At 33.7% G+C, this 19,643-nt stretch overlaps 1 protein-coding gene across 1 annotated transcript; it reads left to right on the top strand.

Annotated features, from left to right (window-relative positions):
- Positions 1-3,019: 3,019 nt before the first annotated feature.
- LOC143615539 (putative (S)-N-methylcoclaurine 3'-hydroxylase isozyme 2) lies at positions 3,020-4,706 on the top strand. Its single transcript, XM_077088644.1, has 2 exons — positions 3,020-3,972; positions 4,056-4,706. The coding sequence occupies exons 1-2, from the start codon at positions 3,043-3,045 to the stop codon at positions 4,656-4,658; spliced, it is 1,533 nt and encodes a 510-aa protein (XP_076944759.1). The 5' UTR covers positions 3,020-3,042; the 3' UTR covers positions 4,659-4,706.
- The last annotated feature ends 14,937 nt before the right edge of the window (positions 4,707-19,643 follow it).

Raw genomic sequence — 19,643 nt, forward strand, 5'->3', positions numbered from 1 at the left:
GATTACAATTCTAAAACGATACAAGTACGATCCCCCTACTAAAAGTTTCTGGTTCCGCCACCACCTATTTCTAATTTTCATTATCTAAATATCCAATAAACCATTATTAATCATTCAGTTGTCCATAACAATACCAAATTAACAATTTATATCAACAAATAAACAATTACAATTTTAAATAGAAGTAGAATAATACCTAAATCAAACAGTTAGTGTTGATCAGTTCTTCGCGTTGGTAATGGAAAACATGAATATTATGATAAACCTATAACTAAAACATACCTGTTACAGCAGAGAGAGTAGCCACGGATGAAGAGAATGATCTAGACGACATGATAGTTAGCTTGGTCGAGTTCCCCATTAGGATGTATATTAATGATGGGGATTAGGGTTTGAGAAACCAAAAATATGGAGAGAAAAATGGGTCACGAAATTCTTATTTGAGGTTTAAGATTTTTGTTATGATGTTAATAAGTTTCTCCATATATTTAAATAATACACCCAAGGGAAACCCTTGATTAGCAAGTAATGGTAATATGGTCCATCAACAATTACCTAGCTAGTATAATAATTATGTATAATTTAATTATTTTGATCTATTATTATATAAATGATAATAATTGTCATATATAAATATACATATCCATATATTTATTCTTACGGAGTTACAGGTAGAAGTCGAACCGTGAAAGATGGAGCTCAGAGCAGCGGCTACACAGGCGTCGATTGCATCCTGGAGGTTGCATGTGAGTGACTGTAGGAGGGGAGCAGGGGTAATTGGAAGCAACAACTGTTTGCGATGTCTGGCCTAGTGGCGGACCTAGGTTAGGAGGAGGGGTAGCCTCCGCTACCCCTCAACGTTTCGCCAGCAGGGTAAAAAAAATTTAGTCGTTTTCGTGTTTCGTTACCCCTGGAAAAAAAATAACGTTACCCCTATGTATTTTAAGCCCAACCAACCTAATACTTAAACCCAATAAAAGCCCACTTAAATTATAAAGCCCAAACCAAAGAACCTAATAACCCAAATAATCATTTTAAGTTTAACAATAGAAAATAAAATAAAAAAAAAGACCAGATATAGTGAACACAGGCACACATCTGACTGCTTTCAGCCTCTCTGGACTCTACTCACCACCAAGGCTGGCTCCAAGAAAGTAAAATAATTTTTGGGCCGAAGGCGAAAAATTTTTTTGGCCTTAAGTAAAAAAAGCATTTTGTTGGGTTTAAACAGTTTATTTTTATATGAGCTTACTTGGTTATAATTTGGGTTGTGTAAAAAACTTTTGTATAAAAAAAGAATTAAACATGTCTCAAGTGAGGGCGGAACCTACAACCTCTTGGTTGTGAGTAATACCCATTTTCCATTAAACCAAACTAGTGGATATGTAATTGTCTTTAAACATTAAATATACATATCGTTTTTAATAAAAATACATATAATTTTTTTCAAAAAAAAAATTCAGACCTAGCAGGGTGTCGGGTATGTGGCCGCAACCACCCTACCACCCCCAAGGGTCGGCCCTGCTCACCACACACCACCAGTTCACCACGGCTGCCGCCACCTCCACCACTAGCTCTGGCCTCTCCTTCTTTTCGGAAAGATTTATTGTATTTAGGGTTATATTTAAATTAGAATTAATTTGGGATTTAGGGTTTATGTTTAAATTGAAATTGATTAGGTATTTAGGGTTATGTTTAATTTGGAATTAATTAGGGGTTTAGCATTTGGTTTATGTGTAAATTGGAATTGATGTTAGGCTTTTGGTCCAAATTTTGTTTATGGAACTTTGAAGATGAGTGAACATCTTATTATTAACATTTTTAAACGTTAAAGAAAAGAAAACGATGACATTGATTCATCACCAAGTTTAAATATTCCAACTTCAAGTTCAAACATGTACGACTCTTTTATTTTTTTATTTAATTAAATATTGTGTTTATCAATATTTTTTTTTAGTAAACTTTAAAATTACTCATTAACAATATGCGTTTGATCTGATCGAAAGATATCAATAAAATCATATCATTACTAAGTTAATAAGTTTGAATAATTTACAATATCATTAAGCAAACAAGTTTAGATTATTTTGATGCGACCCATTATAAACCAGCTTGTTTTTGATCCGCCATTGCAAATGGGTTAACCGGGCGCGGGTACGCTTGTAACACGAAGCCAAGTCCGGGACGCTTCAAACGCGTAACCAGACACCTGCACGGGCAAAACGCATTACTGAGCTCCGCTACGTGCAAAACGCGTAATCAGGCCTAGTAAACGCGAAACCGATAAAAAACAAAGTCTTAATGTACAGTTAAAAAAAAAAATTTAAGCTACCTGTGAAATTATTTTCTAGATCCGCCACTGGTCCGGCCAACCAAACAACAACAATATTAGTAAAAGGGGAATGAGTTTTAATTTTGTTGGGCTTTAATTGGTTTGGACTTAAACTAATAGAGGTACCGTTATATTTTTTTCAGGGATAACGAAATACAAAAACCGACCAAACAAAGGAAAATTTGCACTACTGATGAAAAGTTTAGGGGTTAGCGGAGGCTACCCCTTGTTCTTAACTAGGTCCACCCCTGGTCCGCAAACCAATCCTTCCCCACAAACCACCGTCCGTGGGCTTCTCGCCACAATGCACCACACCTCATTTTCTCTCATCCGTCCGCCCCCACAAACTTTTCCACAGAGCATGCTTTACATGTTCTTACTGTAAACATGTCGTTCTTATTTTCAACATTTTGTTTAAACGGTTTTGTTTTTTTTGGTTCGATTTAAAAGTTCTACACTTCAATGCCTACCATGCTAGCTAAGAAGTTGCTTATATATATGAATGTGACAAATTTAAAAGTAAAAATTATTCTTTTTTCTTTTAAACAAGCCATTCATCCGTACGGCCATTAATTTATTCATAGATATGTACAAATTTTGTTTATATATCAAAACATTTTAAGGTTATAAATAGACAACAACATGCAGTGTCATGAACCCAAATTAAATTAACCTAGATCGATCAATCTTCTGATCATTACAAAGCTCTAATGGATATGATGGCAAGTACCTTTGTTAAAGCTGATAATACTCTCTTTGGTAGTCTTTTCTTTCTATCAACATTCATCAGCTTATTTCTTTTATTCATCATCAGTAAAACTAAAGCTTCCAAGAGCATAGAAAACCTCCCACCAAGCCCACCACAGCTTCCGATCATAGGAAACTTACATCAAGTCGGAAACAACCCGATTGTCTCCACCGCCATCTTAGCCAGACAATACGGCCCCCTTATATCACTTCGATTAGGCCAGCAGTTACTGGTGGTGGCATCTTCACCAGAGGCAGCCATGGGAATTCTCAAAACTCAAGATCGTTTTCTTTCATCTCGCCCTGTACCCGCTGCATTTAACCACAAAAAATATGCACCCCACTCGCTTGTTTGGGCAGCCGAGTGCAACCAAACATGGAAGAACTTAAGAACCCTTTGTCGAACCCATCTTTTTTCAGTTAAAGCTTTAGAATCCCAGTCTAGATTACGTGCGGAAAAAGTGAGCTGCATGGTGGATTTCTTGCGTCGGAAGCAAGGCCAAGTGATTGACGTAGAAGATGTAGTTTTTACTACGTTGTATAACACTTTAAGTTCCATCATTTTTGGCAAAGACATGCTGCAATTTGACGAGGGAGATGGGACTACTCGTGACCCCCATAAAGAGTCGGTACGTAAGATAATCAAGTATGGAAGTCGTGTTAAAGATTTTGGCGTGTTTTATCCGATGCTTGATCGGTTTGATCTTCACGGAACTAAGAAAGGAAGCCTCAAAGAGTATGACAGGTTGTTTGGGCCATATTGGGACGGTCTTATCGAAGAAAGAAGGGCGTTCGTTAATTCTTCAACATGGTCGTCGGACCAAGCACAATGTTTACTGGATATACTGCTTGAAAAGGAATTCACAAATTACCAAATCCATCAATTTGTTCTAGTAAACATCATGCATTTTATTAAGTAATTATTAAGCGCAATGTTTCCTGGATTTATGACCGCAAGTTTTGTTTTGTTTTTCAGGAACTTTTCGTAGCTGGAAGTAACACTACAACCTCCGCGATTGTTTGGGCCATGACCGAGCTTTTGAGGCACAATGAAGTATTATCGAAATTAGAAGAAGAGTTGCAAAAGGAAATCAAATCGGATCAAATCAACGTCTCTCAACTATCTGAATTAACTTATCTACAATCCTGCATCAAAGAAACTTATAGACTACACCCATCGGTTCCTCTTCTTCTTCCTCGTGTAGCGAATGAAACTTGTGAGGTTATGAATTATACAATTCCAAAGAATGCCAGGGTATTCGTCAACGTTTGGGCGATTGGTCGAGACCCTAAAGTTTGGCACGAGCCGTTACGTTACATGCCCGAAAGATTTACCGACTCAAAACTAGATTTTAAAGGCCAGAACTTCGAATTTATACCGTTTGGTTCTGGACGGAGGATATGCGCCGGAATGCCATCGGGTATCAAGAGTGTTGAGTATATATTGGCGACTTTGGTTCGTGAGTTTGCTTGGACCCTTCCTAATGGCAATGATCCGTCGAAGCTTGACTTGGAAAACAAAATGGGGCTTGCTATGAAAAGGGTAAATCCATTGAAACTAATCTTTAAACAAAAATAATCTTATCAATATGTTTAATCGGTATGGATTGTCATTTTATTATTATTATCTTTAAAGAATAAAAAGAATGTTAAGTTTCATTAGTGTATTTTAATGTCATGTGAACACTAGTAACGTGTATAATGTGGATTTCCAGTCCCTTTGATGTTTTATGTAAATTAGTTTTGTTTGGTTATGCCACCTGTTGTAATTCAGACCTTTGGTTAGGAGAACCAAACTCTACAGGATGCAGGATACTTTGGTTAGTTGGCAATTTGACCACATTGATTTTTTGGGTTTTCACTTTGTTTTAAAAATAGATAAAAAGTTATCAATCAAAATCATGTTAACTTTAGGCTAGTTTGGACTTTGGTCAAATAGGTTTGTTGTTTTTTTTAACTAACTTTGTTTTTAGGAATAAAGAAAAAGTTGAGGATTAAAATTACCAAACATGTCTTTGAAAATGTTAATTTAAGTTGATAACTGGATTTACACAAAGTTATATTTTAGACAATGTTTTTTTTTTGTTTTATCGAACTTAAATTTAACTAATTGTTTCTAATAATTTTTGAAATGTTGTTATCGAATCAAACAGGCATTAATATCCTTATGAATATATTTTATATTATATTTTTTTATTTTCTTTTTTGTTTGCTATAGCGATGCACAAAACCGATCAAGTCCCGCTTCGCAATGTGCGGATTGATAACTTTTGATATTTAGATAAATTTTTGTATGTGTGCGAAAGTGTAGTCGTTACAACTAATTTGTGTATCCATGTTTTGATATTCGGGTTCGTTGTTGAGTTCCCCGCATAACATGCATATGAAACATTACTAGTATCAATAGCAGGAGTCCTAATGTGTTTTAAAAAAAAAACTTTAAAACCACTACAAAACATAAGTATTAGCTTGTAACACATGTCAGTTAATTTTAAATTAATATTTTAGTATACGCATAGGTAATCAAAATAAACATCTTACAATTTAAGGAAAATTGAATTTAAATAATCTCAACTATAAACCATTAGCAAATAATAATCCTAATTAATGGATTGACCGCTGGCGGTTTCATCTTTTAACATATTACGATTTAACTCTGTTAGACCCTGGTCATCAAAAAACGTTTTTGTCTGAAAATTGGAAAACTCAATCTGAACACCACCGCCACTTGAACACCACTGTTGATCACCACCACCATCATCATCTGAAACATTCTGCATGTTAGGGATATGTCTGAATAAATTATTGTGTGATATGAGTCTTGAACCAAAGACCTTATATTTCAAACTAAAGATGTTTACCAACTTCACTTAAATGCTAATAATTGTGTTATATTTTTTGATTTAACATATATAAGTGTGCATTCTTTTTAAGTATACAACTAAAATTATATTTAATTGTTGATCCATAATGCACCCAATATACGAATTGTATAACATTCAAACCATTTATATCTTTTTTTTCTCATTGACTAAAATCATATAATCATTATGGTTTAATTAAATTTAAGGGATAATCTTATAGAATAGTAACCAACTTTCACAATTGTTTCAATTAGGTCACTCATACTTTTTTTTGTCTCTATCAAGTCATCTAAATATAAGTTAATATTCTAATCATAGGTTTTTTACTTGTTTAGTAGGTTGCAATCCTACATGGCATTTTTTTTTTCTTTTTAAGAAACTTATTAACGGTGAAATGGAATATGCAACTTTAAACTAAATTTATTTATTTCTTTTTTTTCCTAATTAAAATTTGAACAAAATAAAACCAAACCCAAGCATCTTCTTCACGTCTTTTTCTTCATCTCCGACAACCAGTTTTTCGGCGACCCTTACTTTTTTCCCACTAACATAGTAATTCCATTCTCCATTGTTATTTTTCAACCACCCATTATAACCCCACTGATATCATTAATTAATTTGTCCATATCATTATACTTCATTTTCAAGATCTTCGCATACAAATCCATTTGCTTGAATCTCATCTCTTCAAGATAGAATATGATTTGGCTCCTTGAAATAAATGCAGAGTAAGACGAGTAACACCTTATAAAGCATTTGATTGATGAGGAACGATAGTCGTGAGTTCGTAAACGGGGGAATGGAGGGTGTAAAAAATCGCAGCGGTCTTCTTGCATTTCATGGGTGGTGGTTGATTTCCTGGTGTTGATGATAAAAGGGTGGTTTCTGACTTTTGGTTTTTCTTGCCAGTTGGCTTTAATAAGGTGGTTGAAAAATAACAATGGAGAATGGAATTAATATGTTAGCCGGAAATAAAGGGTCGTCGGAAAATTAGGTCGCCGGAAAACTAGTTGTCGGAGATGAAAAGGAGGACGTGAAGAAGATTCTTGGGTCTGGCTTTATTTTGTTCAAATCTTAATTAGGAAAAAAAAAAGAAGTAAATAAATTTATCGCCATTAATAAGTTTTTTAAAAAGAAAAAAAATGGCATGTAGGATTGGAACTTGCTAAACAAGTAAAAAACCTATGATTAGAACATTAACTTATATTTGGATGACCTGATTGAGATAAAAGAAAGTATGAGTGACCTAATTGAAACAATTGTGAAACTTGGTTACTATTATGTGAGATTATCCATAAATTTAATTATGTAAAATTACCCTTTCTTATATATATATATATATGATATGCACAATTTATTAAAATATATAACATACACATATATTACGTTTTTTTTTCATCCATACGTAACACGGGTAACTAACCTAGTATTTAATATTAAAAAATTATTCGTGAATAGTGTGCGGGCTTAAAAGTATACCGTGCACGTAGGAAAAGTTAAATTTTAAAATTCAATTTTAGAACTGAACATTGGATTAGCATTCAGAACATAACAATTAATTATTATATATTGAGTAAAGCATTTTTTTAAATATACTAATACGTTCATATATATAAATATATAATTAAATAAATATATTACTTAAATTATATTGGGTTAATCGAGCATATAATCGGATAAACGGGCCTATGTAATCGGGTATATTATAAATTTCAAATCTGTCACAAACCCATGAAAATTTTCGAAGGTAATCCCAAACCCGTTCCAAATATTTTTGGTTTTCGATTTTTCCATCGGGTTCGGATTCGATTAGCATCCTTAGTATCATTTGATACATTTGGATGTTTACTTTATCAAATAATTATGGGACCATTCATAGTTTTTAGTGCTTAATCTGTCTAAAAATAAGGCTTGTATTTAATGGGGAAGGTTATTGTACAAATTATATTAACATACTAAACATATAAATAACATAATGTAATTACAGTTCTCAAGTAGAGTAATTATGCGACAAAAAATAAAACAGTGAACTAATAATTACACTACTCATAAACATAATTACACTACTAACACAGATAATTACTCTATACTATCATAACCAAATTATACTACTTATTTCAACTAGAGTAATTATTTTGGAAGTAGAGTAATTGTAGTATATGCTTCTTCCTCCTTAAATTATACTACTTGTTTCAACTAGAGTAATTATTTTGTAAATATAGTAATTGTAGTATCTGCTTCTTCCTCCTCAAATTATACTAGTTTCAACTAGAGTAATTATTTTGTAAGTAGAGTAATTGTAGTATCTGTTTCTTCCTCCTCAAATTACACTAAGTGTTTCAAATAGAGTAATTATATTGTAGATAGAGTAATTATTGAATATGCTTCTTCATCTTCCTCAAATATCCATGGCAATTTTCTTCAATTGGAAATATCAATTAGTTTCAATTGATGTATTACTTCGATTTGCAGGTTTCAGTTAAGCAACCAATATTCGCAAAAGATTCAATTTGATTCACAAAATTGTAACCTAGGAATGAACGACGACAATAAGAAACGATGATCGACAAGGTCCGGTTGACGGAATATGACGAATGCGGACGGTGAGGAAATTGATAAACGCTTGATAGTTGGGAGTTTGAGGCGGAGGCGTGGTGGCCAGAGGATCAACTGAATTAGGCGGAGGCGGTTGCGTGGTGGGGAATTAAGAAGGTGCTGCCGTGGGGAATTGAGAAGGCCGGTGCTGCCGTGGGGAATTGCGAGGCAACAGAGCCTTGGTTGAAGGAAAGGTGGCGGAGGTTGGCGGTGGAGTGATTGGAGTCCGGTGATTTTGTGGTGGATGAGGAAGACGATGGAGATGCGGTCTGGTGGTTGAATGAGAAAGAAGATGGAGATGTGGTGTGGTGGTTTTGTTCAGTTTGTATGTTTCGTACAAATTGTTTATTTGTATTTGATCCATCTCCTATATTTAATTGTCATCTCCAATTTAATCATGTCATTAGATGATGATATATTGGTTTTTATTAATCTCTACTATTGTTTTTTGGTCACTGCCGGTCCCAACTAATTAATTGGCTACTGACAGTTCCAACTTTTAACGTATTTGTTTCTAATGGTCTGTGATTAACAGAATCCTAATGCCGTTAGTTTCAGGTCGCCAGAAAAATGTTTTTTGTTGGAAAAGTCAAATTTGTTGCCGGAAAACACCACCTAGACACCACCACCACCACCAATTGACTTACCGCCAACCAACTACCACCACTTGAGCACCATCAACCGATTCCGACAATGGTTCTAAGGTTTCCGCTTATTTTTTTTTCTCGAAAACTCAACATTTTCGTCCCAAACATCTTGGTAACTTAGAACCTTAGACCAATAAAACCACTGATTTATCCAACACATTGCACCGAGCACGTGTTTTTTGGTTTTTTTGTAACGAATTAATCGAGTTTTTTGTAATCTCTACTATTGTTTTTTGGTTTTTTTGTAACGAATTAATTCGAGTTTTTTGTAACCATTATACCTTAGATGATTAGAAGAAGCTCTAATGTATTTGTAAAGAAAACTACTGATTTATCCAACACATTGCACCGAGCACGCCGAATCTGTTTGTGCACTCATACTGTTGGAGTAGGGTACTAATGTGGGTTCGTTAGTACCATAATAAAACCAAAAAAATAATTTCATTGAATTAACATATAAAAAAATTAAAATATTCGACATTTATTCGGTCAGTAAACTCAAATGCTAGTAAAATCCAAGGCGTTGGTAAAACCCTGACAAGTAAAACAGAGCGTTACGACAGCGAGTCCACATGAATTCGGTTAATATCGATTAATTCGTTACGATAGAAACAACATTGATAAAACCCAACCGTTAAAACTTAAAAAAATAATTTCGTTAAATTAACGTTTTTCCAATGAGGTCCCATTTTTTTTCAAAGTTCATATTTTTCATAACCAAACATTACAAATTTTCAGAACATCGTTTGAGTTGGGTCAGGGTGAGGCAGGGCGAGAAACATAATAAGTTATAATATCATACTAAATATATATTATCATTACTTTTTAGAAAACACAAAATTAAAATAATATGTTACCTTAAATAAATAAATAAAAGTATTACAAATATAAGATTAACTCTATACAAATAACAAGAAATGAATATGATAGAAGAAAGAGAATAAATTATTTAAAAAATGTAGACAATAGATCCAAGCCCTAAAATACTCTTTAATCTACGGTTCTAAGAGTATTCTTATTCTATCCCCTATCTTTAAACTCACTTTATTTTCTCTCTTTATTTCAATTAAATAATATTTTTTATATCTTTTATCATTACCTTTTTTCTTTACTTCACTCACAATCACTTTCAAAATATATTAAAAAATTATAAGGGATGAACAGTAATTTTTCAAATATACAGAAAAATCATTACTTTTTCTAAAATATAAAAACTTTTCACTCACAACAATCTGAATCACTCTCTAAATTATAAAAACACCCCTCACATAATATAAGGGGTTGGATGAGAATGCTCTAAGAGACTTTTCAGGAGTATATACATTACAAATTCAACAGGAAAATATAAACTAAGATGTGGAATAAAAATAAAAATAAGAAAAATACCTAACTAGAAAATAGGATTAGAAGAATAGCTATTTATGACCCCCAATTTAATATATAGTAAGCCGTTTAAATAATTAACTTGGATATTCAAAATTAACAAATTATAATTACTTGATAAGTATAAAAACGAGATATATTTAGAGTAGAACCATCACCTTTTAGATAGAATACAAAGATTTCTACTCCAATAAGGTTAATTTTAGCATAGCGTTTCTACTAATTTTTATAAAAACATTTGGGTTCAGGGACTCTGACCACTCTATGTGGGTCCGCCACTTGTTTTCTCCAATAATCAAGTTTCTATTACTCAGACTGTAAAATATGTCAACACCCTCGCTTTTTATGGGTGAATATATGAAACAAAAAACAAGAAGTTTGGAGGGGTTGTAATGGTGAAATCTTCGTTTTCTTTAAATTTCTTCTATTGTATAACATATTGATGTTGCATATACTTCTAGCATATTGCTAGAAGATGTATAATATTTTGTTTTGGATAAAACTCAACCGTCTTTAAAAATATCTAAAAAAAATCGTACATTAAGCTTTTAGAGGAATCATATTTTCTTATTGTAGGGGGAACATGTTAATATTTTATTTAAACATGCACATTTTTACTATGTCAATACTTTAAACTAGTAAATTACCCACGCGTTGCACGGGGTAATCAATCGGTAAAACCTGAGTGTGGTAGCAGAGAGTCAACGTAAATTCGGTGGATATTTGCTACATTTGTTACGATATTGGAACTAAACCTAAAAAAGTTAGTTAAATTAACATGTAAAAAAAATAGTGTGTATGGACGTTGGTAAAACTCGACAGTGAGTCGGCGTGAATTCGGTGGATATTTGCTACGTTCCTTACAATATTGGAAGTAAACCTTAAAAAGTTCATTAAATTAGCATGTTAAAAAAAAATAGTATGTTTGGAGGCTGGTAAAACTCGACAGTGAGTCGACGTGAATTTGGTCAGTGTCAGTTACGCTCGTTATAAGTGACGTTGGTAAAACTCAGGTGCTGTCAGTCTTGGACGTTGAGGCGGCGAGTCTACGCAAATGAGGACAGTTTTCGTCATGACTGTTAAGGTTTCACTTGCGTTTATTACGGTACCAAAGATAAAAGTTGAGGTGGACTAATGGGGTGTCGTCGGTCGTTAAAATCGGGTGTCTGTAAAACCCGAGCGTTGTCATCGCGGTCGTTGAGGCGGTGAGTCTACATGAATTTGGTCGGTTTATATCGTGCTCGTTACGGTACTGGAACTAAAAAAATTCGTTCGGTTACATTCGTCACGATACCGGAACTAAAGCGAAAAATCTATAAAACTTGAGGTGGACCAATGGGGTGGCGTGATCACTAAACCCGGGCGATGTTCAAACCTGAGAATTATCGGTTCTGAGTTAAGGTGGTGAGAGTACACGAATTCGGTCGGTTAAAAAAATAACAAAAAAAAATAAATTTGATGTCAGTTGGTTAACGACACAATAAGAAAAAAGCTAAGTGTTAATGCAACTTTCCCAACAAAATAAATGTTAATGCAACTTTCCCAAGATTTGAACCAAGGCAAATGAAAAAAACAACTTCTAACCAACACACCTTAGCCACCCATGTAAAACAAACTCCTGTGTTTGCATTTCATAAATATCTAATATATTTGAAAAATAAATCATGGAACTTATTTCCCTTCTGTCGCGCCAAAAGTCTCCTTTACTTATATACTAATGATTTATCGTGTGTGTTACGCCAAATTCTGTCGGTAACTTGAGCGTTGCAGCGGCAAGCTAATGCGAACTCTGTCGGTATCAGCTGCGTTCATTACGTTACCGGATTAAAACTAAAACACAGATTCTTCAAATTAATATATTTAAAACAAAAAACAAAAATATGTAGCTGCACTCATATAACTTATTATATAAAAAATTACTTAATTTAAAACAACGTATTTCAGTTGGTAAAACCTGAACGTTGCGACGGTGACTCGACTTATATTCAGCCGGTATCGGTTACGTTTTACGGTACCATAACTACAACAAAAGATAAGTTCGTGAAATTAACAAATAAAATGACTATTAGCATATGCATATAAAAGAAATTAAAATATATAAAGCGGCGTTTATTCGGTCAGTAAAACCTAGACGTTGGTAAAGCCCGAGTGTTAATCAGGGTGTTGTCGGTGAAGCTTGGGCGTTGGTAAAACTTGAGCTTTGAAACATATATGTTGGTAAAACCCGAGCGTTAGACGGCAAGCAGACACAAATATGGTTAGTATTTGTTAGGTTCGTTGGGTATAAGCACATCTTAAAAAACAAACAAACAATAAAACATACTTTGAAAGTAAAAAAAAGAAAAAGAAAAAAACCAATAAAATAATCAAAATGAATTTTGTGGCACCGACTTTTCTCTTTTACTTCTATATAGATAATAGATAATTGGCATTACTATAACTATCTATAGAACACGGTTTCAACTAAAAATAAGCTTTATAAAAACACAACATACATGGTTTTCTTGTAAAGGGACAATTGCGGGGTGTTCATGATTTGGTTCGAAACCACAAAACCGTCCAAATTGGTTATTCGTTAGGTTTCACGGTTGTTTTTTCTCTTAAGTTTTGGTCGGTCGGTTTCAAAATTTTAAAGCATAGCGAACGGTTTGGTTTACGGTTTGTACCGAAACCAACCGTAAAAACCAGAACGTACAGTATAATTTAAATATATTTATTCTTTTTAATTTTTTATATTGTAACATACGTGTTAAACTAGTTAAACTGTTTGTGAATTAAATGTTAACTATATTCTAATAGAGGTGGACAAATAAACAGGTTAACCTAAACGACCCGAAAACTAAACCAAAACCGAACCTATTTGAAACCGATTATGTAGAAACTGGTTTGGAACCAATTGAAACCGTAAGTTCGGAACTGGTTTGTAATTTTCTCCACCAAAACCGGTTCCAAACCAGTTAACCGAACCGAAACCGGCCAAAACCGGGCAAAAACTGGTCAAAACCCGAACCGAAACCGATCGCAACATTGTAAGAAACCAGTTTCAACCCGAACAAAAACCGATCATAAACCGGTTTTGACTTTTATTGACCAACCCAAACCGGTTTTGAGTTTTAAACTGGTTTTGCAACTCTATATTCTAACAATAGATTATGAAACGGGCTAAGCCCAGATCCCAAACTCACATTGCACAAAGCCACAAATGTAATCAAGCAAAACCTTTATTTCGAAGTATTTGTATACCTTTTTAATGTAATTTATGGAAGCTAATTATTTTGATAGTTAGCTATCTCGATGTATTTGGATTGGATACTTTGGAGTTTGGTTGGATAGTAATTGTTTCTGGACAGCTTGTGTTTAAAGTTGACTATGAATAAGTTATGTTTAAACATAAACTTTTTAAATTATTAAGAGCTTCAGAGCATCAGCAACGCTAAACTCAATATACTAACACGTCAGCACCACATTATATTACAAACTTTTCTCAAAAACCTTCACTTTCTTCCACAATACCAAACCTTCATGATGTATAGGTGAAATAATGTGTGTTAAGTAAGTTATATCGTGTGTTTTGTGTGTTTATATGCCGGAAACACGATTACTTTGAGTAGTTTTATGTTTACAGGTAAGTGGAGCTTAAATGATCTAAATTGGAGTATTTGAGATGGAGTGGAAATGAAGATTTTATTATATGAAATGATAGAGAATTTGAAGACGAAGACGTGGCCGAAAATGGTACGTAAAACGGAGCTATAACGAAGAAGTTATGGGCAAATCAGTGCCGGGGGGGTTGTCACCGTAAAGCAGACAGTGATGACCGTAGGCTACAGTCACCACCGTAGCCTACGGTGGGGAGACCATAGGCTACGGCCGCCTGGGCAGAAAAACGCGATTTTTAGGTTTTTTCTTCCATATTTAAGCCTGGTTCAACCCTATGCCGCGTATCCTTCATACCCTAGCCACCAAGGACGATTTTGGGGCAATTCTCCACCATTCTAACACCTTCCAATCAACCGAATCATCCATTCAAGAATCAAAGAAGCTATTCAAGATGATTATGCTAGGCTAATCCACTGGTGACCATCTCCGGGCGTAGGGTTGTGTTTGTAAGCAAGTTTTGTATTTGAATCTTTATTTTGGAACTAGAATTGATTAATCATTCGATTGGTTAACCCTTTATGTTTGCTCATGCATTTCAACAGTTTTTCGTAATTAAATGGTTTTGCGATTTTATCAGTAAATTGGTTTGTGGTCATCAACTTTTAGGATTAAGTTCTTTGAGTCATTGACCTGTTTATCGTTCGCCATTAAATCACCTACTTTTATCAACCTCTAAAACTGGTAATCAATTACGTTATTATTCATCCAAACCAATTGTTCGGATTGAAGTTCGTCAATTAGTAAGGTCATGTATTTCATTTTTTTATTATAGGTGTAATCGAACGGTGCAATCGAACAAGTTTTTCAAATAGGTTTAATCAATTGGTCGAGTCTACTTCACAGCCTAAAACCTGGAGTTGGTTACATTTCCATAATTGTTATACAACCAAGTTAATTTTTAATCTGCTTGGCATCGTTTGCCCATTTAACATAAGTATTATTAAGTATAAAACTTGATTAGCACTTTCCACTGATTCCCTACGGATTCGACACTTTACTTGCCCTTGCTAGTAAAGGTATTTTATAAATATTTTTGATTGACCTTTCGACATCGATCACTTCACAAACCCCATTAAAAATATTATATATATATTTTGGACAATTTTGTAACTATGAGAACCATTTTGGACCACAAAAAACCCAAAAATAAAAAAATCATAAAACAAAAAAAAAACATAAAAATAAAAAAAAACTAAAATTCTTATATTTTATTCCAGTTTCACAAAACACACACACAAAAAAAAACCTCGGTTTTAGCAAAATTATACATATATGTATAATATGTACATATATGTACACATATGTTTTATATATATATATATATATATATATATATATATATATATATATATATATATATATATATATATATATATATATATATATATATATATATATATATATATATTTTAAGGTAAATGATAATGTATATATACGCACATTATGAAACTAGAGATTAAATGAAATTATACACATGTGTATAGGTATAATACGAGTTAATTATTATTAATTTTTTTATTTTTATTTTTTTATGAAACCGGAATGAAATATAAGAATTTTGGTTTCTATACTTTTTTAAAATTTTTGTTTTTTTTTTTTGTTTTACAATTTTTTAAAAATTTGTTAGAGGTTTTTTTAGTGGTCCAAAATGGTCCTCAAAGTTCTCAATTTGCAAAGGGTTTTCTTAGGATCCTTACCATATATATATAGGGGTGAGATCCAGTGAAAACTCATTTTAAAGAGAAAACTTAAAAACTACTAAAAACCCCCAAAAAACTATTTTTAGCTTTTAAAAAAAAAAATTTGAAGTTTCTTTTTTTTCCATTATTCTTATATGTTGTTATTGGTTAAAAAAACAGAAAAGAAAACCTTGCCGGTAATCTCGTCGGTGTAGTGTACATGTGTAATAGTGTGTATTGCATAGAAACAACACTATTGCACATATTTGATATACACTATTGTATATATGCAATATAAGACTAATACGCACATCGAATACATATTAGTACGTATGTGTAATACAACATTAAGGCACATATGCACTACATCGACTTTTATTTTATTATTTTTTTCCATATAATACAACACTACTATACATATACAATACACAAATATTGAATATATGCAATTAAACACTATTAAACTTAAAAATACATAGTAATACACATATGTAATACAACGGAATCGCACAGTAATACGTATGTGCATTACAGTGGGTTTTTTTTTATTTTTTTTTCGAGCAAAGGGTAAGAAAATATAAGAATAATGGCAAAAACAGAAATTTGAAAATATTTTTTATTTTTAATTAAAAATAATTTTTTAGGAGTTTTTAAGTTTTCTCTTTAAAGATGAGTTTTCTCTTGATCTTCTCCCTATATATATATATATAGTGCAGGGTTAGAATAAGAAGTTATAGATTCATGAGAAGTGTAGGAAGTAATATCGTCCCTTAGATAGAATATAGCATATAAGGGTAGGATGGTCCATAGATTTTTTTATTATTTTTGGAATTAATTATGAGTTATTATAATTATTTCTCCTTCTCTATATATCAACAATCTATTCATTGTAATTCAAATTAATTCAGATTACATACATGCCAAGTTTTGAAGAAATAAATCATTCAAGAAGTGGGGATATCGACCATCATTCACCCGCCTATCATTCACCCACCTATCACCACCCCCATGCCAAATCTAATAGAAGTGGGGATGTGCGAAGGTTGTTTGTAGCATCAGATACAACGACGCCGGTGGATCTAAGATCTGTGACTAGCGGCTCAATGGTTGTGGTTGTTGTCGGGTGTGAGGGAAGAAGCATCAACGATATGAGATTTGTGTTTGTAGGGTGTTTGGCTGGGCGGCGGCGTTGAAGGGCCACCCCTATGGCGGCGCTCTCACGGCCACCCCTGCGGCGGCGCTGAACGGGCATCCCTACGTTGGCGATGAACGCGACGGCGTTAAACGACCACCCCTGCGGCGACGCTGAACCAAATCATGCCCTTTTGCATATCAATCTGACCATGGAATTGAATGTAGATGTTCAAAGATTTGAACTTTATTGCTTTATGTGTGATGAGCAGGTTTGATAGAGTTGTGATGGGGGCAGACGTTAGAGTAGATATAATAATAATAATAATAATAATCATAGGAAATTTTTGAGTTTTGTGATGGGATAGAATGATTTAAAGAATCTGAAACGGGACGGAGTGTGTTTATGATGGTAAACAAGTTGTTTTAGTTCTTTGTGCTTGTGTTTATAGTGTGTTTCTATTAATGAAACTTGGCATTAAAAAATTAGTGTGTTTTTGTCAATAAAGTGTGTTTTTGTTCTTGGTGTTGTGCTTTAAATTTTAATTAAAATCTGGTGTTTTTTTTTAATTTTGATTATTTCGATCTAAAACACACTGTTATATATCTTGTTATGTTCTTTGATGGTGTGTTTTAAATTTAGATTAAAAAATAATAATTATAGATTGATAATGTTTCCAGATAAAATATAACACACTTGACGATTATGCCCCTGGAGTGTTACAAAGCATTTATTAAAATAAAACACATCGTCTAAAAAACACACTTTTCATCTACACCATCAGATCACTAAATCTAACGCACTAGATTACTTCTTACACTTTTTAGACACACTCCGTTTCTTATTATAACTCCACCCTATATATATATATATATATATATATATATATATATATATGAGAGGAAGAGAGAAATGGTGGTCCCACACGTGTAGTCCGCGGCAGTGGCGGATCTAGATCGATATCTTAAGGGTAACGTATAATTTTTTTTATCGTATTTCATACAATATTGTAAATGAAACAAAAATAGAAACACGATATTAAATAAATTTAAACACATAGGGTGCAGATTTCTCTTCTATGTTTTTTAAAGTTTGAAATCGAGTCATTAGATCCTCTTATTTTACTTTATCAAACGTTTCTCTTTCGATCACACAAATTAAAACATTGTTCAATTACTCATCACCCATTCAATTGAGCAAATTCATCTTGATAACATTTTTCAACGGTTATGGGTTGCAACCGGTAAAACCAACGCTAGCTTCAATATTCGATATACCAAAGAAAAAATGGCGTGCTTTCCAGTTTCCACCATTCCGGCATTACGCGAGCAAGGCCACATGTTCCATCCAATTTTGCAAATTTATCATCTTTCTTTAAAGTATGATAAAATGTTGTAAGATCACCCGAAATGCACCCTTTTCTTAATTACTAAAATCATTCGGATACATTTTAGCAAACTAGTAAAGACCTCACTGAATCTCTTTCAAAGTTTTTGAATTTGTATATCTAAGATCGTATTAAAAACATCAAATTCAAAATGAGTCGATTAGTAATGACATTCTTTCGGTCTCTTTGATTATCATAAACCCTAAATCCCTAATCTATTCAAATTTACAAATAAATCCTAAACCTAATCAATTCTTATTTCCATCGTCGGATTTAAATGGGGGTCAGGAGGGTCCCTTGACCCCTCGGCCGGCCAAATTAACGATATACGGGACTACAAGAATGCTTAACCGGAAAAGAAAAAACTACAGTCTGACCCTCTCCGATTATGTCCAATAGAGTAGCTAAAAGATAAACAGAAAGATGGAGCAATTGTATCTGAAGATTTTAAGACTGTTGGCGGTGCTCCGATAGTCCGGCGAAAGTTTTCGGTGAATATAACATGGTTGAAGAACAATAAAGAAGAAAGAAGTTTGCTTTATTATTTTTTAACCCACGTTAATTAATTGATTAACAATCATCATACAAAATTCTACTATTGAAGAAACACTAACCGGACCCCGAGCAGATTACTGGTAACCTGGGGGTTAGATAGCTGTTTCCCACGAGGGGTTAGACCCAGAAAAGATGGTTCTTCTGATAACCTGCAAAACAGACACCGTGAGCTCGTCACTGAGAAGGGGGGGTTCCTCCTTGTGACCACCCTCCGGCGTGAGAATCAGACTAGGTTGCTCTTTAAATATAAATGTATATTAAGAGATTGCTAGAGCAGATATCAGGTATAATATGATGATAATATGTTAAGATAAGATGATCATACCATTTGTGGTATTTATAGCCGGAGGTAGGTTTCCAAGGAGGTGTGGCCTGCTGAATAGTATTCCTGTTCAACCAACAGTGGCCTACGCACGTGCCCTGCTGGTAGTTGGTGAGTAGGCAGCGGCTGATAGTGACCAGGCCTGCCGTGTACTATTCCTTTTACACCAACTACAGGCTAGGCACGTGGTATGTCAGGAGTTGGTGAGTAGGTAGCGGCTAATAGTGACATACAGTGCAGGAGCATGCTGCTCGCCATACTGTTGTCAATGAGCTGTCGTATCTTTGGACAGATCTTTTGCCCATACCTCGTCAGGTACAGTAAAAGATCCTCAGTATCG

Source organism: Bidens hawaiensis, unplaced genomic scaffold, assembly GCF_021521415.1.
Source record: "Bidens hawaiensis isolate Kalapana, Puna unplaced genomic scaffold, B.hawaiensis_p1.1 tig00002306_1, whole genome shotgun sequence".
NCBI lineage: Eukaryota > Viridiplantae > Streptophyta > Magnoliopsida > Asterales > Asteraceae > Bidens > Bidens hawaiensis.